This window comes from Nerophis ophidion, linkage group LG20, assembly GCF_033978795.1.
Source record: "Nerophis ophidion isolate RoL-2023_Sa linkage group LG20, RoL_Noph_v1.0, whole genome shotgun sequence".
Lineage (NCBI taxonomy): Eukaryota > Metazoa > Chordata > Actinopteri > Syngnathiformes > Syngnathidae > Nerophis > Nerophis ophidion.
Genome location: NC_084630.1, coordinates 28,615,090 through 28,640,612, shown reverse-complemented (window position 1 = coordinate 28,640,612; position 25,523 = coordinate 28,615,090). Strand labels below are relative to the sequence as shown.

The following is a 25,523-nucleotide window of genomic DNA, read 5'->3' as shown; positions in this document are numbered from 1 at the left end:
CGCTTGTTCCTTTTGGGGTCGCGGGTGGGGCTGGAGCCTGTCTCAGCTACATTCAGGCGGAAGGCGGCGTACACCCTGGACAAGTCGCCACCTCATCACAGTTTAATTATATGCTTTTACTTGGAATCGTATTGAGTTTGTGGACCACAGGAAGACCAGTGGGTTGCTATGGCAACCAGTTAATGGAGATTCTTAATAAAAAAATAAAAAAATATCCCCCCAAATAAAATCATCCATTTTCTACCGCTTATCCCTTTCGGGGTCGCGGGGAGTGCTGGAGCCTATCTCAGCTACAATCGGGCGGAAGGCGGGGAACACCCTGGACAAGTCGCCACCTCATCACAGGGCCAACACAGATACAGTGGGGCAAAAAAGTATTTAGTCAGCCACCGATTGTGCAAGTTCTCCCACTTAAAATGATGACAGAGGTCTGTAATTTTCATCATAGGTACACTTCAACTGTGAGAGACAGAATGTGAAAAAAAATCCAGGAATTCACATTGTAGGAATTTTAAAGAATTTATTTGTAAACTCCACACAGAAAGACCCCGAGCGCAGGATCGAACCCAGGACTTTTGTATTGTGAGGCAGACGCACTAACTAACCCCTGTACCACCGTGCTGCCTGATTGTCTTGTTTCTTCCCAAGTATAAACCACACAACACAGCCTTTCAACCTGCAGCAAGACATTTATTGTTGTTTTTCTTAATTTTGGGTCCAAATGGTACTTTTCAAACAAAAACACACATTTTACGGTGTGTTCATGCAGTGTTACTTATAGCAACCAATAATGTATCATTGTTGTAACAGCTGTGTCGTAATTGTAGTGAACTGACGGTGAACTCTTTTCAGAGGGGACACCCTGTTAAAGGGAAGCCGATTGTTGGTTGGGAACATTTTAACGCGGCCTTAGCGCACTTGAGTGTCCACACTGGTGGCCACCACCTTCCCGTCTATGATCTCCTCCACGATCGTCTTCACCCTCCTCTCCACCACAGGCTTGTGCTCTGCAGGGGACAAAGAGTTGAGATGTGTTGAGTTTGAGTTTATTTGGAACATGCATCCATACAACATGATACATCACAATTTCCAGTTTCTCTTTTCAACATGTTCGAAAAGGAGTAGGAAGAAGCAGAGCTTATTTTAAAATCCAATCTGCACTTTGTTATAATGTATAACAAATTGGACCAAGCTATATTTCTAACGAAGACAAATCATTATTTCTTCTCGATTTTCCAGAACAATTTTTTTTAAAGAAATTCAAAAGTACTTGAAATAAGATTTATATTTGATTCTAAAAATTTTCTAGATTTGCCAGAAAATTTTTATTTTATTTTAATTATAATAAGTTTGAAGAAATATTTCATAAATATTCTTCGTCGAAAAAACAGAAGCTAAAATGAAGAATTAAATTAAAATGTATTTATTATTCTTTACAAAAAAAAAAAAATTACTTGGAACATTGATTTAAATTGTCAGGAAAGAAGAGGAAGGAATCTAAAAAATAAAAAGGTATATGTGTTCAAAATTCCTAAAATCATTTTTAAGGTTGTATTTTTTCTCTAAAATTGCCTTTCTGAAAGTTATAAGAAGCAAAGTAAAAAAATAAATGAATTTATTTAAACAATTGAATTGAAATGAATTCTATTTATATAGCGCTTTTCTCGAGTGACATTACATAGTGAAACCCAATATCTAAGTTACATTTAAACCAGTGTGGGTGGCACTGGGAGCAGGTGGGTAAAGTGTCTTGCCCAAGGACACAACGTCAGTGACTAGGATGGCGGAAGCGGGAATTGAACCTGCAACCCTCAAGTTGCTGGCACGGCCACTTTACCAACCGAGCAATAAGTGAAGACAAAGTCTTTAAAATATTTTCTTGGATTATCAAATTCTATTTGAGTTTTGTCTCTCTTAGAATCAAAAATGTCGAGCAAAGCGAGACCAGCTTGCTAGTAAATAAATACCATTTAAAAAATAGAGGCAGCTCACTGGTAAGTGCTGCTATTTGAGCTATTTTTAGAACAGGCCAGCGGGCGACTCATCTGGTCCTTACGGGCTACCTTGTGCCCGCGGGCACCGCGTTGGTGACCCCTGCTTTAGGTCCTAGTATTGATCCCTGAGGTACACCACAGGATATATTTAGCACTTTAGAAGTGTGCTACAAAGAGGACGTGAGCACATGCCGAGTCAGCGATCGATGCCAGTTGGCGCCTTCCTTACCTTCCACGTGCACCACCTTGCTGATGACCAGAGGCCTGGAAAGAGAAAGGGGAAAGAATGAGAGACGAGAGGTCGTGCGTGGACCCTGGCCCACGTCGAGGAGCACGTCTCACTTTTTCTGCTCGTAGGCTTCGCCGTCCAGCAGCCGGCGGTACTCGGCGATCTCCCTCTCCAGCCGCATCTTGAGGTCCAGCAGCAGCGTGTATTCCGTCTTCTGCTGCTCGATGGACACCTTCAGCTGCTGCAGCTCCACCTCAAGCCCGTTGATGATCATCTGCAGCTGGTTGAGCTGAGAGCTGTAGCGCGAATTGGTGTCGGCCAGGTTCTGACGCAGGCATTCGATCTGCGCCGAGGAAGAAGAACGCGTCGGCAACCGTGTCTTTACAGCAAACAGACTGACAGTCGGGTGGCCCTACCTCGGAAAGCAGGCCTTGGTATGTGATCTCCAAACTCTGGTAGGTGCGCTTCAGCTCGGACAGTTGGGAGGAGAAGTTCTTTACTTCTGTGGTGAAACTTTTGATTTCTGACTGGAGGGATTCCATCTATGCAAACACACACAGACACACAACTTTTCATCTCTTTGTCAATGGGCCGCTCCAAATACAAACCCCGTTTCCATATGAGTTGGAAAATTATGTTAGATGTAAATATAAACGGAATACAATGATTTGCAAATCATTTTCAACCCATATTCAGTTGAATATGCTACAAAGACAACATATTGGATGTTCAAACTGATAAACTTTTTTCTTCTTTTTTTTGCAAATAATCATTAACTTTAGAATTTGATGCCAGCAAAATGTGACAAAGAAGTTAGGAAAGGTGGTTGTAAATACTGATAAAGTTGAGGAATGCTCACTTATTTGGAACATCCCACAGGTGTGCAGGCTAATTGGGAACAGGTGGGTGCCATGATTGGGTATAAAAGCAGCTTCCCAAAAAATGCTCAGTCTTTCACAAGAAAGGATGGGGCGAGGTACACCCCTTTGTCCACAACTGCGTGAGCAAATAGTCAAACAGTTTAAGAACAACGTTTCTCAAAGTGCAATTGCAAGAAATTTAAGGATTTCAACATCTACGGTCCATAATATCATCAAAAGGTTCAGAGAATCTGGAGAAATCACTGAACGTAAGCGGCATGGCCGGAAACCAACATTGAATGACGGTGACCTTCGATCCCTCAGACGGCACTGTATCAAAAAAACGACATCAATCTCTAAAAGATATCACCACATGGGCTCAGGAACACTTCAGAAAACCACTGTCACTAAGTACAGTTCGTCGCTACATCTGTAAGTGCAAGTTAAAGCTATGCTATTCAAAGCGAAAGCCATTTATCAACAACATCCAGAAACGCCGCCGGCTTCTCTGGGCCCGAGATCATCTAAGATGGACTGATGCAAAGTGGAAAAGTGTTCTGTGGTCTCACGAGTCCACATTTCAAATTGTTTTTGGAAATATTCGACATTGTGTCAAAGGGGAAGTGAACCATCCAGACTGTTATCGACGCAAAGTTCAAAAGCCAGCATCTGTGATGGTATGGGGGTGCATTAGTGCCCAAGGCTTGGGTAACTTACACATCTGTGAAGGCACCAATAATGCTGAAGGGTACATACATGTTTTGGAACAACATGTGCTGCTATCTAAGCGCTGTCTTTTTTATGGACACCCCTGCTTATTTCAGCAACACAATGCCAAGCCACATTCAGCACGTGTTACAAAAGCGTGGCTTCATAAAAAAAAAAAGAATGCGGGTATTTTCCTGGCCCGCCTGCAGTCCAGACCTGTCTCCCATCGAAAATGTGTGGCGAATTATGAAGCGTAAAATACGACAGCAGAGACCCCGGACTGTTGAAAGACTAAAGCTCTACATAAAACAATTACTTTCCTTAGTTCCCAAACGTTTATTGAGTGTTGTTAAAAGAAAAGGTGATGTAACACAGTGGTGAACATGCCCTTTCCCAACTACTTTGGCACGTGTTGCAGCCATGAAATTCTAAGTTAATTATTATTTGCAAAAGAAATAAATGTTTATTAGTTTGAACATCAAATATCTTGTCTTTGTAGTGCATTTAACTGAATATGGGTTGAAATGATTTGCAAATCATTGTATTCCGTTTATATTTACATCTAACACAATTTCCCAACTCATACGGAAATGGGGTTTGTAAAATGAAATCAACAAGCAGATTAATAAGAATTTAAAGAGGAAGATAATATAAGAGGGACACAAAAAAATAAAGGGAAGCTGAGATCCTTCAACGTCTGCACAAAGATGATGAAGATGTTCTACAAGTCGGTGGTGGCGGGCGCCTTCTTGTACGCCGTGGCTTGCTGAGGCTGTGGGCTGAGAGCGAGGGACGCAAACAGACTGGACAAGCTGGTGAGGAAGGCCAGTGACGTGGTGGGAGTGGAGCTGGACTCTCTGGCGGTGGTGTCAGAGAGGAGCTTTCTAGCAAAGCTCTCAGCTATTATGGACAACACCTCCCACCTACTACATTCAGACGTTCGGGGGAAGGTTCAGACTCCCAAAATGCAACACGGGACGACACAGGGGGTCCTTCGTACCGACAGCCATCAGACTGTGTAATGCATATGTTCCTTGACTGCACTTAAATGTAGAATATATTTATATTATTCACATGTGAATAATGCTGTATAGTATTTATTGTCTATAGCAGGGGTCACCAACACGGTGCCCCCGGGCACCAGGTAGCCCGTAAGGACCAGATGAGTAGCCCGCTGGCCTGTTCTAAAAATAGCTCAAATAGCAGCACTTACTAGTGAGCTGCCTCTATTTTTTAAATTGTATTTATTTACTAGCAAGCTGGTCTCGCTTTGCTCGACATTTTTAATTCTACGAGAGAGAAAACTCAAATAGAATTTAAAAATCTAAGAAAATATTTTAAAGACTTGGTCTTCACTTGTTTAAATAAGTTAATTTATTTTTTTTACTTTGCGTCTTATAACTTTCAGAAAGACAATTTTAGAGAAAAAATCCAACCTTAAAAATGATTTTAGGATTTTTAAACACATATACCTTTTTCCATATTGAATTCCTTCCTCTTCTTTCCGGACAATTTAAATCAATGTTCAAGTATTTTTTTTTTATTGTAAAGAATAATAAATACATTATCATTTAATTCTTCATTTTAGCTTCTGTTTTTTCCACGAAGAATATTTGTGAAATATTTCTTCAAACTTATTATGATTAAAATAAAAAAATATTATTCTGGTAAATCTAGAAAATCTGTACAATCAAATTTAAATCTTATTTCAAAGTCTTTTGAATTTCTTTAAAAATTTTTGTTCTGGAAAATCAAGAAGAAATAATGATTTGTCTTTGTTAGAAATATAGCTTGGTCCAATTTGTTATATATTCTTACAAAGTGCAGATTGGATTTTAAGCAATTTAAAACATGTCATCAATTTTTTTAAATGAATATTAATCAGGAAAAGTTACTAATGATGTTCCATAAATTCTTTTTTTAAATTTTTCAAAAAGATTCAAATTATCTAGTTTTTCTCTTCATTTTTTTCGGTTGAATTTTGATTTTTAAAGAGTCGAAATTGAAGATAAACGATGTTTCAAAATTTAATTTTCATTTTTTTCCTGTTTTCTCCTCTTTTAAACCGTTCAATTAAGTGTTTTTTTCATCATTTATTCTCTACAAAAAACCTTCCGTAAAAGGAAAAAAAATGTACGACGGAATGACAGACAGAAATACCCATTTTTATATATATATTAAAGGTAAATTGAGCAAATTGGCTATTTCTGGCAATTTATTTAAGTGTGTATCAAACTGGTAGCCCTTCGCATTAATCAGTACCCAAGAAGTAGCTCTTGGTTTCAAAAAGGTTGGTGACCCCCGGTCTATAGTGCGCAAACTGTGGTGCTGAATTTTCCCCCAGGGTTTAATAAAGTCCTTTCTATTCTATTCTATTTCTATTATATTCTAGTCTATATAACAGCAACTGTGAGTCAGTATTGTCCCTTTTGGGGTCAGCTGCATTTGGGCGAAAGGCGGTGTACACCCTGGACAAGTCACCACTTCATCGCAGGGCCAACACAGATAGACAGACAACATTCACACTCACATTCACACACTAGGGACCATTTAGTGTTGCCAATCAACCTATCCCCAGGTGCATGTCTTTGGAAGTGGGAGGAAGCCGGAGTACCCGGAGAGAACCCACGCAGTCACGGGGAGAACATGCAAACTCCGAGTAGTCCGGGATTGAACTCAGGATTACTCAGGACCTTCGTATTGTGAGGCAAATGCACTATCAATCAACCAATCAATGTTCATTTATATAGCCTTAAATCACTAGTGTCTCAAAGGGCTGCACAAATCACAACACAAACCACTACGACATCCTCGGTAGGCCCATATAAGGGCAAGGAAAACTCACACCCAGTGGGACGTCGGTGACAATGATGACTATGAGAACCTTGGAGAGGACCACATATGTGGGCAGTGGTTCTCAAATGGGGGTACGCATACTCCTGGGGGTACTTGAAGGTATGCCAAGGGGTACGTAAGATTTTTTAACAATATTCTAAAAATAGCAACAATTTAAAAATATTTTATAAATATATTTACTGAATAGTAATTCAACAAAATATGAATGTAAGTTCATACACTGTGGGGAGAAAAATACAACAATGCAATATTCAGTGTTGACAGACAGATTTTCTGTGGACATGTTCCATAAATATTGATGTTAAAGGTTTACTTTTGTGTGAAGAAATGTTTGGAATTAAGTTCATGAATCCAGATGGATCTCTATTACAATCCCCAAAGAGGGCACTTTAAGTTGATGATTACTTCTATGCGTAGAAATCTTTATTTTTAATTGAATCACTTGTTTATTTTTCAACAAGTTTTTTGTTATTTTTATATCTTTTTTTCCAAATAGTTCAAGATAGACCATTACAAGTGAGCAATATTTTGCACTGTTATACAATTTAATAAACCAGAAACTGATGACATAGTGCTGTATTCTACTTCTTTATCTCTTTTTTTTTTCAACCAAAAAGGCTTTGCTCTGCTTAGGGGGTACTTAAATTAAAAAAAATGTTCACAGGGGGTACATCACTGAAAAAAGGTTGAGAACCACTGGTCTATTGTACAATGTTTCTCCAAAACATACAAATTAAGAATAGTGAAGGGACCAGTCACATAATATTTGCGGCTGTCACACAACAAGAATGACAAACACATTTTGGGAGAACATCCACACTGTAACACAACATAAACACAACAGAAGAAATACCCAGAAATCCTTGCAGCACTAACTCTTCCTGGACGCTACATTATACACCCCTGCTACTACCAAACACCACCCCTCCCCAGCCCCGCCCACCTCAACCCCCTAACACCTCCACCCCCCACCTATAGATTTGCAAGTATGCTCTAGGGCAGTGGTTCTCAACGTTTTTTCAGTGAAAACATTTTTTTAATCTAAGTACCTCCTAATCAGAGCAAAGCATTTTTGGTTGGAAAAAAAAGTTAAAGAAGTAAAATACAGCACTATGTCATCAGTTTCTGATTTATTAAATTGTATAACAGTGCAAAATATTGCTCATTTGTAGTGGTCTTTCTTGAACTATTTGGAAAAAAAGGCATTACAAATAACTAAAAACGTGTTGAAAAATAAACAAGTGATTTAATTATAAATAAATATGTCTACACATAGAAGTAATCATCAACTTAAAGTGCCCTCTTTGGGGATTGTAATAGAGATCCATCTGGATTCAGCAACTTAATTCTAAACATTTCTTCACAGAAAAGGAAATATTTAACATTATGGAACATGTCCACCAAAAATGTAGCTGTCAACACTGAATATTGCATTGTTGCATTTCTTTTCACAGTTTATGAACTTACATTCATGTTTTGTTGAAGTATTATTCAATAAATATATTTATAAAGGATTTTTGAATTGTTGGTATTTTTAGAATATTAAAAAAAAATCTCACGTACCCCTTGTCATACCTTCAAGTACCCCCAGGAGTACGCGTACCCCCATTTGAGAACCACTGCTCTAGGGGACCGAAAGCAACCCCTCTCCCACCGTGCTTCCCAGTTTATTCATCATGATTAATTAAAAAATGTGATTAATCTAGCTAAAAAAAATCACTCTTAGGCGGAGTAAAACATAGGTAACAATTGAGACAGCCTTGACCTCACCTTAGCTTGATACCATCTCTCCAGTTCCTGCTTGTTCCTCAGCGCCAGGGACTCGTACTGCTCCCTCACGTCTTGCAGGATCTTGGAGAGATCCACAGAAGACGCGCTGTCCACTTCCACGTTCACGTTGCCCGTGTATTGCAACCTCATCGCCTTCATCTCCTGGACATAAAAATAAACAAAGTTGTTATCTCCATACAACGAACTTGTGAAGTCTTCTCCTGAGGTGTGCTGACCTCCTCGTGGTTGATCTTCAGCTGGTTCAGTTGGTCCTGCAGGCTCTCGATCAGCATGTTGAGGTCACTGATGCCGGACACGATGTTGTCCCGGACCCCTCGGAGACGAATCAAGTCAGACTCCACCATTCCACGCGTGTTCATCTCCATCTCATATCTGCAGCCAAGGAGCGTCGTGAAGATGTGCTTCACTCACGCCGCCATCACTCCTCGACTTACTTCATCTTGAAGTCGTCCGCAGCCAGCTGAGCGTTGTCGATCTGCAGGATGATGCTCTGGTTCTCCGCGTATCTCCGCGCGATCTGCACACACACGAGCTTCAATGCGCACTTTGTCCAGCAGATGGCAGTATGCTTTGCTCGCAAGCACTAGAACTCGCCACTAGATGGCACTGTTTATGTACTTTTTGAGGGGGACAGAAATGGACGCATGCGTAGAAGTAGAGCGGTTTTTCCTGTTGTGTTTTCATTTTTCTTCTTTTTCTTTTCTTAGTTTATTTCGAACATGACGTACATACAACATTATACATCAGGTAATTTCATCATTTCGCAATACACAATACATCATGTGCGAAAAGGAGTAGGAAGAAGCAAAGCTTATTTAATCCTACCCCTTTTCCACTTCAGAGCGCCCACAAAAATATACATTCTTTGACCTTCTTTACAGCAAAATAGCAAAATGACATCTGTGAGTGAGTAACACAGCAGTTTTGTAACATGTACTTAATTATTTCAGTCATTATTAGTATACGGTTATAAACAATATATATTAAAAACATAATAATTTAGCATTTTTTTTCTTAAAAAGGATTCTGACTTCAAAATGTAAAATTAAATGTCTTTATTACGACAAAAAAATTTTCATAAATTGGCTTTTTTGGAGAAGAAAATGACATTCTGATGTAAAGGAGAACACTTTTAATTAGTAAATTATTACAAAAAAAATGTTGCGGGGCTGTCCGGGCAGGGTTTCTTAAATGCCTCAAATGTCCGTCATTTTGAGTTAGGGTTGCGTGTATTTTCAATATACGTCCAGGGTCAAGAACGGGTTAAAAACAAAACAAATGTGAGGGAGGGGCAGAGCACTAATGGCGTTGTGAGAGTGGCCGTGCCAGCAACCTGAGGGTTTTCTGGTTTGATCCCCACTTTCCACCAACCAAATGACGTCCGTTGTGTCCTTGAGCAAGACACTTCACCCTTGCTCCTGATGTGTCGTGGTTCGGGCCTTGCATTGCAGCTCCCGCCATCAGTGTGTAAATGGGTGAATGTGGAAATAGTGTCAAAGCGCTTTGAGTACCTTGAAGGTAGAAAAGCGCTATACAAGTACAACCCATTTACCATTTATTAACATACTAAGATGAAGAATATCTTATTTTCAATAAGTTTGAAAGTGTTTCTCATAATACTTATTCTTTGTACTTTGTAAGCACTATTAATTTGAACATCCTCTTAAACTGGATCATATCAGTACAATGTTTAACTTCTTTACTTAATCCATTCCATAATTTAATTCCACATACTGATATGCTAAAAGTTTTAAGTGTTGTACGGGCATAAAAATGTTTTAAGTTAGATTTTCCTCCAAGATTATATTTCTCCTCTTTAGTGAAGTGAATTATATTTATATAGCGCTTTTCTCTAGTGACTCAAAGCGCTTTACATAGTGAAACCCAATATCTAAGTTCCATTTAAACCAGTGTGGGTGGCACTGGGAGTAGGTGGGTAAAGTGTATTGCCCAAGGACACAACGGCAGTGACTAAGATGGCGGAAGCGGGGATCGAACCGGGAACCCTCAAGTTGCTGGCACTGCCACTCTGCCAACCGAGCTATACCGCCCCTTTAGTTGAGAATAATTGTTGTACATTCTTTGGTAGCAGGTTATAATTTACTTTGTACATCAATTTAGCTGTTTGCAATTGTATCAAGTCATCAAGCTTTAATATCCATCCATTTCTACCGCTTATTCCTTTTTGGGGTCGCGGGGGGCGCTGGCGCCTATCTCAGCTACAATCGGGCGGAAGGCGGGGTACACCCTGGACAAGTCGCCACCTCATTGCAGGCTTTAATATTTCTGACTCAATAAATAAAGGGTTTGTACGTTCTCTATGTCCAACATTGTGTATTATTCTAATCGATCTTTTTTGTAGCACAGTTAACGAATGTAGCGCACATTTGTAGTTGTTTCCCCATATTTCTGCACAATAACTCAGATATGTTAAACACTAGCGAGCAGTAGAGAATATAAAGTGATTTTTGGCCCAGGACGTATTTTGATTTATTCATTATTTAAATATTTTTTGCCACCTTATGTTGTATGTCTTGTATATGAGATTTCCAGTTCATTTTATCATCTATTAATACTCCCAAAAATCTGGTTTCTTTTACCCTTTCGATATCTATTCCATCTATTTGTATTCGTGTCTGATTCTCTTTTCAATGTCTATTTCAGTGTTTTTCAAACTTTTCTGAGCCAAGGCACTTTTTTTTTTTCATTGACAAAATTCTGAAGCACACCACCAGCAGAAAACATTAAAAAAAAAGAAACTCAGCAGCCGATATTGACAACAAAAAGTTATTCTCAAAATTATTGGATATGAATTCACACCGTAACCAACCGTCGCCGTAACTTATTTAGAATTGTTTTGGTGTTTTCCCGTGTGTCATGTTTTAGTTCTTGTCTTGCGCTCCTATTTTGGTGGCTTTTCCTGTTTTGTTGGTATTTTCCTGTAGCAGTTTCATGTCTTCCTTGAATGCTATTCCCCGCATCTACTTTGCAATCCAGATTATTTAACTTGATACTATCCTCCTTTGCTACTGTTACCCTCGGGAAGACGCTATAGGGTGCTAAAAGCTGGCACAAATAGACTAAAATACAGCTTTTACCCAAGAGCCATAGTAGCATTAAACAGGCACTGAGTGAGCACAATATGTCCATCATGTCCTCATGTGTCATGTCTTTTAATTTTTTTCGGACTATAATGTGCAATAATGTTATATGTATGTGTGTATATATATTCATATGCATGCATATATACATGTGTGTGGATATATATACATATATATAGTTACATCTCTTATTTCTATTTTTTTTACTATTTATATTATTATATTGTATATGCACCTTAGGGGATCTGCTCCAATTCCGTTGTTCTTTGGACCTGTTCACTGCAATAATGACAATACAACTCTATTCTATTCTATTCTTTGTGGGGACATTGTTGATTGTCATGTACGGACGTACTTTGTGGACGCCATCTGCTCCACACGCTGTAAGTCTTTGCTGTCGTCCAGCATTCTGTTTTTGGTTTTTCTGCAGCCAGTTCAGTTTTAGTTTTCTTTTGCACAGCCATCCCTAGGCCTTTTCTTAGCGGCACTCGGCTTTTGTTTCTTTTTGGTTTAAGCGTTATAAATGATAAATGATAAATGGGTTGTACTTGTACAGCGCTTTTCTACCTTCAAGGTATATTGCCATCAAATTGAATTTTGTGCTGTTTTACTTTTATGGATTTTAATTTTTCCAGATAAACCCAAAAATCGAATATATGTTCATCCAAAATGCAAAAATGCATGTTTATCTGTGTAATGACAAGTTGAAATGGAAGCAATATCTTAGGTCCGTGTTCATTCTATTCAAGATTTAATTGAATCTTTATAAATTACATATTCGAATATAAAAGTTTACATACACTTGTAAAGAACATAATGTCATGGCTGTCTTGAGTTTCCAAACATTTCTACAACTCTTAGTTTTTTGTGATACAGTGATTGGGCTTCACGGTGGCAGAGGGGTTAGTGCGTCTGCCTCACAATACGAAGGTCCGGCAGTCCTGAGTTCAATCCCAATCTTTCTGTGTGGAGTTTGCATGTTCTCCCCGTGAATGCGTGGGTTCCCTCCGGGTACTCCGGTTTCCTCCCACTTCCAAAGACATGCACCTGGGGATAGGTTGATTGGCAACACTAAATGGGCCCTAGAGTGTGAATGTGAGTGTGAATGTTGTCTGTCTATCTGTGTTGGCCCTGTGATGAGGTGGCGACTTGTCCAGGGTGTACCCCGCCTTCCGCCCGATTGTAGCTGAGGTAGGCGCCAGTGCCCCCCGCGACCCCCCAAAAAAAGGGAATAAGTGGTAGAAAATGGATGGACTGATAAATGATTAGAGCACATACTTGTTGGTCACAAAAAACATTCATGAAGTTTGGTTCTTTTATGAGGATTACCTCCAAATTCTTCAGGACAACCTAAAATCATCACCCCGGAGGTTGGGTCTTGGGCGCAGTTCGGTGATACAACAGGACAATGATCCCAAACACACGCCAAAAGTGTTAAAGGAATGGTTAAATCAGGCTATAATTAAGGATTTAGAATGGCCTTCACAAAGTCCTGACTTAAACGTGTGGACAATGATGAAGAAATAAGTTTATTTCGGGAAACCAACAAATTTAGCTGAACGGCACCCATTTTGTGAAGAGGAGTGGTCAACAATTCAACCAGAAGCTTGTGGATGGCTACCAAAAGCGCCTTATTGCAGTGAAACTTACCAAGGGACATGTAACCAAATATTAACATTGCTGTATGTATACTTTTGACCCAGCAGATTTGCTCACATGTTCAGTAGACCCATAATAAATTCATAAAAGAACCAAACTTCATGAATGTTTTTTGGGACTAACAAGTATGTGCTCAAATCACTCTATCACAAAAAAATAAGAGTTGTAGAAATTATCCATCCATCCATTTACTACCGCTTATTCCCTTTGGGGTCGCGGGCGGAAGACGGGTGTAGAAATTATTGGAAACTCAAGACAGCCATGACATTATGTTCTTTACAAATGTATGTAAACGTTTGACTACGACTGTATATTTGGTAAGATAAACATTATTTATGTTTATTTACATTTTTGTATGTTACAGATTGAACACGGCAAGTGAAGAAAAGTCTTATTGCTGTTAAACAGAGAAGGGCTAGGATAAAATAAGACCTGCTTTTTGCGACTCCTTTTCCAATATGTGGAATTGTGCAACTGTCAACGTGTGATGCGACATTGTGCCAGCATTAATAGTTTCATTCTTTTTTTTTTTTTATCAGGATGTATTCCTGAACATAAACATGAGTTTGCATGAAAATATATCAATGATGCAGTTTGCAGAGAGCTCAGGAAAATTCAAGATTTAATTGAATCTTTATAAATTACATATTTGTGCGTATATATACATGTATATATATACATATATATATATACATATATATATATATATATATATATATATATATATATATATATATATATATATATATATATATATATATATATATATATATATATATATATATATATATTAGGGCTGTGAATCTTTGGGTGTCCCACGATTCGATTCAGTATCGATTCTTGGGGTCACGATTCGATAATATATCGATTTTTCGGATTCGATTCGATTCTCGATTCAAAAACGATGTTTTTCCGATTCAAAACGATTCTGTATTCATTCAATACATAGGATTTCAGCAGGATCTACCCCAGTCTGCTGATATCCTAGCAGAGTAGTAGATTTAAAAAAAAAAAAAAGCTTTTATAATTGTAAAGGACAATGTTTTATCAACTGATTGCAATAATGTAAATTTGTTTTAACTATTAAACGAACCAAAAATATGTCTTATTTTATCTTTGTGAAAACATTGGACACAGTGTGTTGTCAAGCTTATGAGATGCAATGCAAGTGTAAGCCACTGTGACAATATTTTTTATTTTTTATTTTTATAAATGTCTAATGATAATGTCAATGAGGGATTTTTAATCACTGCTATGCTGAAATTATAACCAATATTGATACTGTTGTTGATAATATTCATTTTTGTTTCACTACTTTTGGTTTGTTCTGTGTCGTGTTTGTGTCTCCTCTCAATTGTTCTGTTTATTGCAGTTCTGAGTGTTGCTGGGTCAGGTTTGGTTTTGGAATTGGATTGCATTGTTATGGTATTGCGGTGTAGTGGTTTGTTGGATTGATTGAAAAAATAAAAAAAATTGGAATTTTAAAAAATGAGAATCGATTCTGAAACTCACAACGTATGCGATTCGATTCGTATTTGAATCGATTTTTTCCCACACCCCTAATATATATATGTATATATATATATATATATATATATATATATATATATATATATATATACATATATATATATATATTTGGTAAAATAAATATTTATGTTTATTTACATTTACCTATGTTACAGATTGAACAAAGGAAATAAGCAAAATTGTTAGTTATTGCTGTGAGACAGAGGGCGGTACAAATAAGCTCTGTTTCTTCCTTTTCGTACATTTTGAATGGTGAAACTGTCAACAGGTGATATATTGCATTGCTACATCTTCCAGATAAACTAAAACCACATTGGCATTGAACAACAATATTTGAATATGTGTCACAATTACAAACTACATTGAATAAAAACAGTTTGCATGGATAAGTTTGCCTGGATATTTACTCGTTTTACATGTGTTAAAGGGGAACATTATCACCAGATCCATGTAAGCGTCAATATATAACTTGATGTTGCAGAAAAAAGACCATATATTTTTTCAACCGATTTCCGAACTCTAAATGAGTGAATTTTGGCGAATTAAACGCCTTTCTGTTTATCCCTTTCTGAGCGACGACGTCAGAAAGTGACGTCACATCGGTACTCAACACCATTTTTCCCTACCACATCACACGCATCGAGTCAAATCAGCTCTGTTATTTTGCGTTTTTTCGACTATTTTTCGATACCTTGGAAACATCATGCCTCGTCGGTGTGCTGTCAGAGGGTGTAACAACACGATCAGGGACGCATTCAAGTTGATTTACGTAGAATGTGCATCGATTAGCACGGCATGCTAGTCAATGCTAACATGCTATTTAGGCTAGCTGTGTACATATTGCAGCATTATGCTTCATTTGTAGCTATATTTACATCCAGCCTTTCCCTCCATCCCCATTTAATGCCAAACAAACACTTACCAATCGACGGATTTAAGTTGCTCCATTGTAAGGAGATGCGAAAGTCTCTCATTTGGTTTTTACCGGCGATGCTATGACAGAGATGGCAAAAATGTCTGGATATCTTGCGACACTCAAAGCAGATGCATTCTCAACGATAAAGTCAACGAAATCACAAAGGGGAGTGTTGTTGATTTTATTGACTTATGTGCTAATCAGACATATTTGGTCGCAGCATGACTGCCAGCTAATTGATGCTAACATGCTATTTAGGATAGCTGTGTGTACATTTGTAGCTATATTTGCATCCAGCGTTTCCTTCCACCTACATTTAATGCGAAACAAACACTTACCAATCGACGGATTTAAGTTGATCCAGTCTCAATGTGAAAGTCCTGATCGTTTGGTCTGCACGTTTTACCGGCGATGCTAAGGCAGACATGGCCAAATAGCATCAATAGCTATTCGCTCAATAGCTTCAGTTTCTTCTTCAATTTCGTTTTCACTACTTGCCTCAATACTCCAACTATCTGTTTCAATACATGCGTAATCTGTTGAATCGCTTAAACCGCTGAAATCCGAGTCTGAATCCGAGCTAATGTCGCTATATCTTGCTGTGCTATTCGCCATTGTTTGATTTGGAATCGCTATGTGACGTCACAGGGAAATGGACAGTGGCTTCGCAGATGGCGAAAATCAAGCACTTTAAAGCATTTTTTAGGGATATTCCGGGACAGGTAAAGTTTTGAAAAAAACTTCGAAAAATAAAATAAGCCACTGGGAACTGATTTTTATTGGGTTTAACCCTTCTGAAATTGTGATAATGTTCCCCTTTAAGCACCATATATGGCTTTTGGAGTTAATGATATTATTTTTTAAATGGCACCTGCCTCCTTTCATTTTTCAGGATGTTTCTCCTCGGTGGAGAAGGTCATATGAGTCCGCCATAGTTACAGCATGTCATGTGATTTACATTGGCAGACTATTTGTCCTGCTGGTGCTTTAAAGAGACACTCGTGTGAAAGTAGGCCGGTTAAATATGCAAAGGCCACTCCCAAAGGCAACCGGTTCTTAATGAGTTGTAATGGAGTGTAATTAGTATAGACTCTGCCTTTGATCCTTGTTTACTGCATTGCGGGAATACTTGGACATGTTAGGCGTGATCGAGCCACACCTGAGCTCGCAGGTCGGCGATGGTGGCGAAGTAGGCGGACCAGTCTCTGGTGGTGGGAGACATCCTATCGTAGAACTCTCTGATCTGCATCTCCAACTTCCTGTTGGCAGCCTCCAAAGAGCGCACCTGCACACACAAAGACAATGTCAACTCATGCCAGCCCAGTCATCGGGTCAGTAGTCCCGGCGCCTCCTTTCATGCGTGCCTTGTCAAACCGAATTTCGCGCTGAGCAGAGTCTGCAAAACAATTAGCTGCACGAACACAATGTTTGCTGACATATTCTTATTATATATATATATATATATATATATATATATATATATATATATATATATATATATATATATATCATATATTCATATATAAACACTATTTCCGTCAACAAAAGTGTACTATGTATCTCAGCCAAACATGGAGTAAACCAGGGGTCCCCAAACTATTTGACTAAGGGGGCCACATCAGGTTAAAAAAAATTGGCCGGATTTGGGACTTCAGGGGATCCCCTGAAGAGCAGTAAAACTAGCGAAACAGGCACGTAGGGATGAAATAGACTCCGTGTTTTTTTCCTGACCTAACTTATATCTTATACTCCGCTCTACCCTGGTTTTAAGCACTGTATAACGGATAAACCACAGAAACCTTTACTATACAAATAGATGCATATATATATATATATATATATATATATATATATATATATATATATGTGTGTGTGTGTGTATATATATACATACATATATATATATGTGTGTATATACATACAATTATATATATATATATATATATATATATATATATATATATATGTGTATATATACACATATACATACATACATATATATGTATATATATATATGTATATATATATATATATATATTTTTTTTTTTCTATTTTGTTTCCATTAAAACCCCATTATTTACTTTTTGCTGTTTAATTGATCTCAACTCTGTTCACTGCAGCTGGAATTTTTAATTGTCCTGAAGGAACTCTCCTGAAGGAATCAATAAAGGACTATCTATCCATCTATAAATGTGTGTGTATACAAAGATATATATATATATATATATATATATATATATATATATGTATATGTATATATATATATATATATATATATATATATATATATGTATATGTATATATATATATATATATATATATATGTATATGTATATATATATATATATATATACACACACACACATGTATATGTATATACATACATACACATATACATATATACACATATACACACATACATATATACGAATACATATATACACATATATACACACACACATATATATATATATGTATATACGTATATATACATACATAAATATACATATATGGATATATATATACTGTATATGTATATATATATATATACTATATATATATACATATACATATATACACATGTACACACATATATACACATGTACATATATACGTATACATATATACACACATATATACATATATATACACACACAGATATATATTTATATACGTGTATATACATATATACATACATATATACACATATATATGCATATATCTATACATGCCTATATATACACACACACAGTGGGGCAAAAAAGTATTTAGTCAGCCACCGATTGTGCAAGTTCTCCCACTTAAAATGATGACAGAAGTCTGTAATTTTCATCATAGGTACACTTCAACTGTGAGAGACAGAATGTGAAAAAAAATCCAGGAATTCACATTTTAGGAATTTTAAAGAATTTATTTGTAAATTATGGTGGAAAATAAGTATTTGGTCAATAACAAAAATTCAACTCAATACTTTGTAATATAACCTTTGTCGGCAATAACAGAGGTCAAACGATTACTATGGGTCTTTACCAGGTTTGCACACACAGTAGCTGGTATTTTGGCCCATTCCTCTATGCAGATCTTCTCTAGAGCAGTGATGTTTTGGGGTGTCGCCGAGCAACACAGACTTTTAACTCCTTCCACAGATTTTCTATGGGGTTGAGGTCTGGAGACTGGCTAGGCCACTCCAGGACTTTCAAATGATTCTTACGGAGCCACTCCTTCGTTGCCCGGGCGATGTGTTTGGGATCATTGTCATGCTGGAAGACCCAGACAGGTTTCATCTTCAAAGATCTCACTTTCCTTAACACGGATCAATCGTCCTGTCCCCTTAGCAGAAAAACAGCTCCAAAGCATGATGTTCCCACCCCCATGCTTCACAGTAGGTTTGGTGTTCTTCGGATGCAACTCAGTATTCTTCTTCCTCCAAACACGACAAATTGAGTTTATAGCAAAAAGTTCTATTTTGGTTTAATCTGACTACATGACATTCTCCCAATCCTCTGCTGTATCATCCATGTGCTCTCTGGCAAACTTCAGACGGGCCTGGACATGCACTGGCTTAAGCATGGGGACACATCTGGCACTGCAGGGTTTGATTCCCTGTCGGCGTAGTGTGTTACTGATGGTAACATTTGTTACTTTGGTCCCAGCTCTCTGCAGGTCATTCACCAGGTCCCCCCGTGTGGTTCTGGGATGACATCTTGCGTGGAGCCCCAGATTGAGGGAGATTATCAGTGGTTTTGTATGTCTTCCATTTTCTGATAATTGCTCCCACAGTTGATTTTTTCACACCAAGCTGCTTGCCTATTGTAGATTCACTCTTCCCAGTCTGGTGCAGGTCTACAATTCTTTTCCTGGTGTCCTTTGACAGCTCTTTGGTCTTGGCCATAGTGGAGTTTGGAATCTGACTGTTTGAGGCTGTGGACAGGTGTCTTTTATACAGATAACAAGTTCAAACAGGTTCCATCAATACAGCTAACGAGTGGAGGACAAAAGAGCTTCTTAAAAAGTTACAGTTCTGTGAGAGCCAGAGATCTTCCTCGTTTGAAATGACCAAATACTTATTTTCCACCATAACTTACAAATCAATTCTTTAAAATTCCTACAATGTGAATTCCGGATTTTTTTTTTTCACATTCTGTCTCTCACAGTTAAAGTGTACCTACGACGAAAATTACAAACCTCTGTCATCATTTTAAGTGGGAAAACTTGCACAATTGGTGGCTGACTAAATACTGTTTTGCCCCACTGTATATACACATACCTATACATATATATGCATATATACAGATATATACATACATATATATACACATACAGTACGTATACATATATACAAACCCTGTTTTTTATGAGTTTGGAAATTGTGTTGGATGTAAATATAAACGGGAAACAATGATTTGCAAATCCTTTTCAACCCATATTCTGTTGAATATGCTACAAAGACAACATATTTGATGTTCAAACTGAAAAAAAAAAAATTGTTTGCAAATAATCATTAAGTTTAGAATTTGATGGCTGCAACACGTGCCAGAGTAGTTGGGAAAGGGCATGTTCACCACTGTGTTACATCACCTTTTCTTTTAACAACACTCAATAAATGTTTGGGAACTGAGGAAACTAATTGTTGAAGCTATGAAAGTGGAATTCTTTCCCATTCTTGTTTTATGTACAACTTTAGTCGTTCAACAGTCCGGGGTCTCCGCTGTCGTATTTTACGCTTCATAATGCGCCACACATTTTCGATGGGAGACAGGTCTGGACTTCAGGCGGGCCAGGAAAGTACCTGCCCTCTTTTTTTAAGAAGCCACGCTGTTGTAACACTTGTCTTGCTAAAATAAGCAGGGGCGTCCATGATAACGTTGCTCTGATGGAACTTTCAGCATTAACGGTGCCTTCACAGATGTGTAAGTTACCCATGCCTTGGGCACTAATACACCCCCATACCATCACAGATGCTGGCTTTTGAACTTTGCGCCTAAAACAATCCGAATGGTTATTTTCCTCTTTGTTCCGGAGGACACCACGTTGTCTGTTTCCAAATATAATTTGAAATGTGGACTCGTCAGACCACAGTACAGCTTTCCACTTTGCATCAGTCCATCTTAGGTGAGCTCGGGCCCAGCCAAGCCGGCGGCGTTTCAGGATATTGTTGATAAATGGGTTTTGCTTTGCATAGTAGAGTTTTAACTTGCACTTACAGATGTAGCAACCAACTGTAGTTACTGACAGTGCTTTTATGAAGTGTTCCTGAGCCTATGTGGTGATGTCCTTTACACACTGATGTCGGGTTTTAATGCAGTACCGCCTGAGGGGTCAAAAGTCTGTAATATCGCTTACGTGCAGTGATTTCTCCAGATTCTCTGAACTTTTTGATGATTTTACGGACCTTAGATGGTAAAATCCCTAAATTCCTTGCAATAGCTCGTTGAGAAAGGTTGTTTTAAAACTGTTCGACAATTTGCTTAAAAACTGGTGACCCTCGGCCCATCTTTGTTTGTGAATTACTTAGCATTTCATGGAAGCTACTTTTATACCCAATTATGGCACCCACCTGTTCCTAATTAGCCTGCACACCTGTGGGATGTTCCAAATAAGTGTTTGATGAGCATTCCTAAACTTTATCAGTATTTATTGCCCCCTTTCCCAACTTCTTTGTCAAGTGTTGCTGGCATCAAATTCTAAAGTTAATGATTATTTGCACAAAAAAAAATGTTTATCAGTTTGAACATCAAATATGTTGTCTTTGTAGCATATTCAACTGAATATGGGTTGAAAATGATTTGCAAATCATTGTATTCTATTTATATTTACATCTAACACAATTTCCCAACACATATGGAAACGGGGTTTGTACACATAGATAAAATATTTATATATATATATACATATAACCACATATATATATATATATATATATATATATAACCACATATATATATATATATATATATATATATATGTGTAGGTGTGGGAAAAAAATCACAAGACTACTTCATCTCTACAGATCTGTTTCATGAGGGGTTCCCTCAATCATCAGCGGTCATCTCCTGATGATTGAGGGAACCCCTCATGAAACAGATCTGTAGAGATGAAGTAGTCTTGTGATTTTTTTTCCCACACCTACATATTGCGCTCTACCACGGTATCGAGCACTATTCTCTGGATAATCCAATCAAGACATATATATATATATATAGATAGATATATATATATATAGATATATATACATACATATATATATAGATAGATATATCTATCTATATATATATGTAGATATATATATATATATATAGATATATATTAGAGATGCGCGGATAGGCAATTATATCATCTGCAACTGCATCACCAAAGTCGTCATCCACCCACCATACACCCGAACCATAATTTTATCAGAACCGCAACTGCCCGCCACCCGCCCGTTGAAATACATCAGAGGTCGGCCACCTTTACCACTCAAAGAGCTATTTAAACCCGTTGCACAGAGTAAAGAAGACAATGGAAGCCGCTAACGTTATCGCGAATATCCAATGTTGTTCATACTGATGACAAGAATAAGGGCATGCTGTAAAGCCATTGCCTTTGACACCTTCAACAACATGTACAAAACGACTGTTAGTCCAGCAACATGATGTATGCAGCTTCCGGGGGGCGGGTTTTGCTGCTAGCGGGGTGTATAGTCAGGAATTGTCATGGATGCAAAGGATTTTGGATATTTGTTGTGTTGCGTTTATGTTGTGTTACTGTGAGGATGTTCTCCTGAAATGTGTTTGTCATTCTTGTTTGGTGTGGGTTCGCAGTGTTGTGCATATTAGTAAGAGCGTTAGAGGTTTTTATATCACAACCATTAGTGTACTCTGTGTCACCCAGTATTCCTTGCAGTCGAGTGCGTGTGTCTGCGGAAGCCAAACACATGTGACTGGACTGACATGTAGATCGTACCTGCTGTAGAAGGCGTCAAAGCGATATATATATATATATATATATATATATATATATATATATATATATATATACACATATACATATACAAACTTATATATACAGTATATATACACATATGTATATATATACATATATACATATATACATATGTATATATATATACATATACATATGTATACATATACATAATGTATACATATATATGTATACATATACATATGTATGTATATATATTATATATATATATACATACATACATACATACATATATATATATATATATATATATATATATACACTAATTGACTGAAAGAGCGTGTACATTATTCGTTATCGATGGGGAAATGCATGCAGGATTTGCCTGAGTAATTAAGAGACCCTGAGAGCAACATGCGGTAGAAAAAAGATTAAAGAGGACAGATTTTTTTTAAATAATAAGACAAAAAAAACATTTTCTTGGGACTTCCCGCAGGACAGATTTTGGGGACCCCGGGGTACACAATACAGGGAAATATTGATTTAACAATGCTGATCAAGCCCCTTTGTGTCTATAACCACAATAAATAGTAAAATAAGGTGAGAAGCTATTAGGTATAAAGACAGAAGAAAAATGACAGTTGCATCCTCTTACTTTTTCCAGGTAGGTGGCCAAGCGGTCGTTGAGGTTCTGCATGGTGGACTTCTCGCTGACCGCCATGAAGTCACCGTATTGGCCCCCGCCATAGCTGCTGAAGTTGCTGGCCTGGGAGATGCGGGTTCCACTTCCCCCGGCGCCGGCGTACACGCTGGGCGCGCGGCCGCTCTGGTAGACGTTGGCCACACGAGACTGGCTGCCCCCGATCAGCTGCAGGCCTCCGCTCATGCTCATAGCGCTGGCGGAGGACATGCTGCGGGCGCTGCTGCCGTGGCGGCCGAGGATGAGAGACATGATGAGACGTGGAGGCTGAAGATTGTCAGCGAGGAGTGATTGCGGCTCACTCAAGTGGATATTTTTATAGCAGCCTGCAAGTGTCCCTCCAGGCACCACAGCAATGTTTGGCACGCTTATAATCGGGGTTTCCCCCCCCCCACATAGCAGGTGTGTACAACGGTATGGCACGGCCTTTGAAAAGTTGAATATCAAGTTGAGCGGCCTGATGGCTGCCTCCGATAACCAAACCCAGAATTTTTTAAAAAGATTAATGTGTATTTGAGTTCACGTTGAACGTGTAGTCTGGCTGGTTGGACGACAAATATTTACATGACTTCCTTTCAAAATTGATTTGGCTTATCAAGATGCTTCTTTTCTAAGCACCACCAACTAAAATATTGCTCTTGATTTTTTTGTCATTAACTTTATATACCTGTGATAACCTAAAAAAACACAACTAGTTAAAGCACCTTTTAAAATAAAAAATGTTGGACAACTATTCTTCAACTTTTGTAAGTTGAAGTCACGGTTGGTGCTGCAGGGAGATTATATGCAAATTTCTGCACCTACATTTTGTACACGGACTCGCTACAGTGTGCATGCACACTCCAGCACCCTCACCACCCTGAACGGGACAAGCGGTAGAAAATGGATGGATGGATGAATGGCACTTGTACAAACCCCGTTTCCATATGAGTTGGGAAATTGTGTTAGATGTAAATATAAACGGAATAGAAGGATTTGCAAATCTTTTTCAACCCATATTCAATTGAATGCACTACACAGACAAAATATTTGATGTTCAAACTCATAAACTTTATTTTATTTTGCAAATAATAATTAAGTTAGAATTTCATGGCTGCAACACATGCCAAAGTAGTTGGGAAAGGGCATGTTCATCACTGTGTTACATCACATTTTCTTTTAACAACACTCAATAAACGTTTGGGAACTTAGGAAACTAATTGTTGAAGCTTTGAAAGTGGAATTCTTTCCCATTCTTGTTTTATGTAGAGCTTCAGTCGTTCAACAGTCCGGGGTCTCCGCTGTCGTATTTTACGCTTCATAATGCGCCACACATTTTCGATGGGAGACATGTCTGGACTGCAGGCAGGCCAGGAAAGTACCCACACTCTTTTTTTACAAAGCCACACTGTTGTAACACGTGCTGAATGTGGCTTGGCATTGTCATGCTGAAAATAAGCAGGGGCGTCCATGTAAAAGTCGGCGCTTAAATCGCAGCGTATGTTGTTCCAAAACCTGTATGTACCTTTCAGCATTAATGGTGCATTCACAGATGTGTAAGTTACCCAAGCCTTGGGCACTAATGCACCCCCATACCATCACAGATGCTGGCTTTTGAACTTTGCGTCGATAACAGTCTGTATGGTTCACTTCCCCTTTAGTCCAGATGACACGATGTCGAATATTTCCAAAAACAATTTAAAATGTGGACTCGTCAGACCACAGAACACTTTTACACTTTGCGTCAGTCCATCTTGGATGATCTCGGGCCCAGAGAAGCTGGCGGCGTTTCTGAATGTTGTTGATACATGGCTTTCGCTTTATATAGTAGAGCTTTAACATGCACTTACAAATGTAGCGACAAACTATTTAGTGACAGTGGTTTTCTGAAGTGTTCCTGAGCCCATGTGGTGATATCCTTTAGAGATTAATGTCGGTTTTTGATGCGTCTATGGGATCAAAGGTCACGGTCATTCAATGTTGGTTTCCGGCCATGCCGCTTACATGGAGTGATTTCTCCAGATTCTCCAAACCTTTTGATGATATTATAGACCATAGATGTTGAAATCCCTAAATTTCAACATCCTTTCTTGTGAAAGACTGAGCATTTTTTGGGAAGCTGTTTTTACACCCAATCATGGCACCCACCTGTTCCCAATTACCCTGCACACCTGTGGGATGTTCCAAATAAGTGTTTGATGAGCATTCTGCAACTTTATCAGTATTTATTGCCACCTTTCCCAACTTCTTTGTCACGTGTTGCTGGCAACAAATTC

The 25,523-nt window shown here is 38.2% G+C and overlaps 1 protein-coding gene across 1 annotated transcript; it reads right to left on the bottom strand.

The window, feature by feature from the left end:
* Positions 1–669: 669 nt before the first annotated feature.
* On the bottom strand, positions 670–23,584 carry LOC133538963 (keratin, type I cytoskeletal 20-like). The gene is made up of 9 exons (XM_061880924.1): positions 23,224–23,584; positions 16,804–16,929; positions 8,873–8,955; positions 8,654–8,810; positions 8,418–8,579; positions 2,640–2,765; positions 2,337–2,566; positions 2,224–2,258; positions 670–1,007 (listed from the first exon to the last, which is right to left on the bottom strand). The coding sequence occupies exons 1-9, from the start codon at positions 23,518–23,520 to the stop codon at positions 910–912; spliced, it is 1,314 nt and encodes a 437-aa protein (XP_061736908.1). The 5' UTR covers positions 23,521–23,584; the 3' UTR covers positions 670–909.
* Between the last annotated feature and the right edge of the window lie 1,939 nt (positions 23,585–25,523).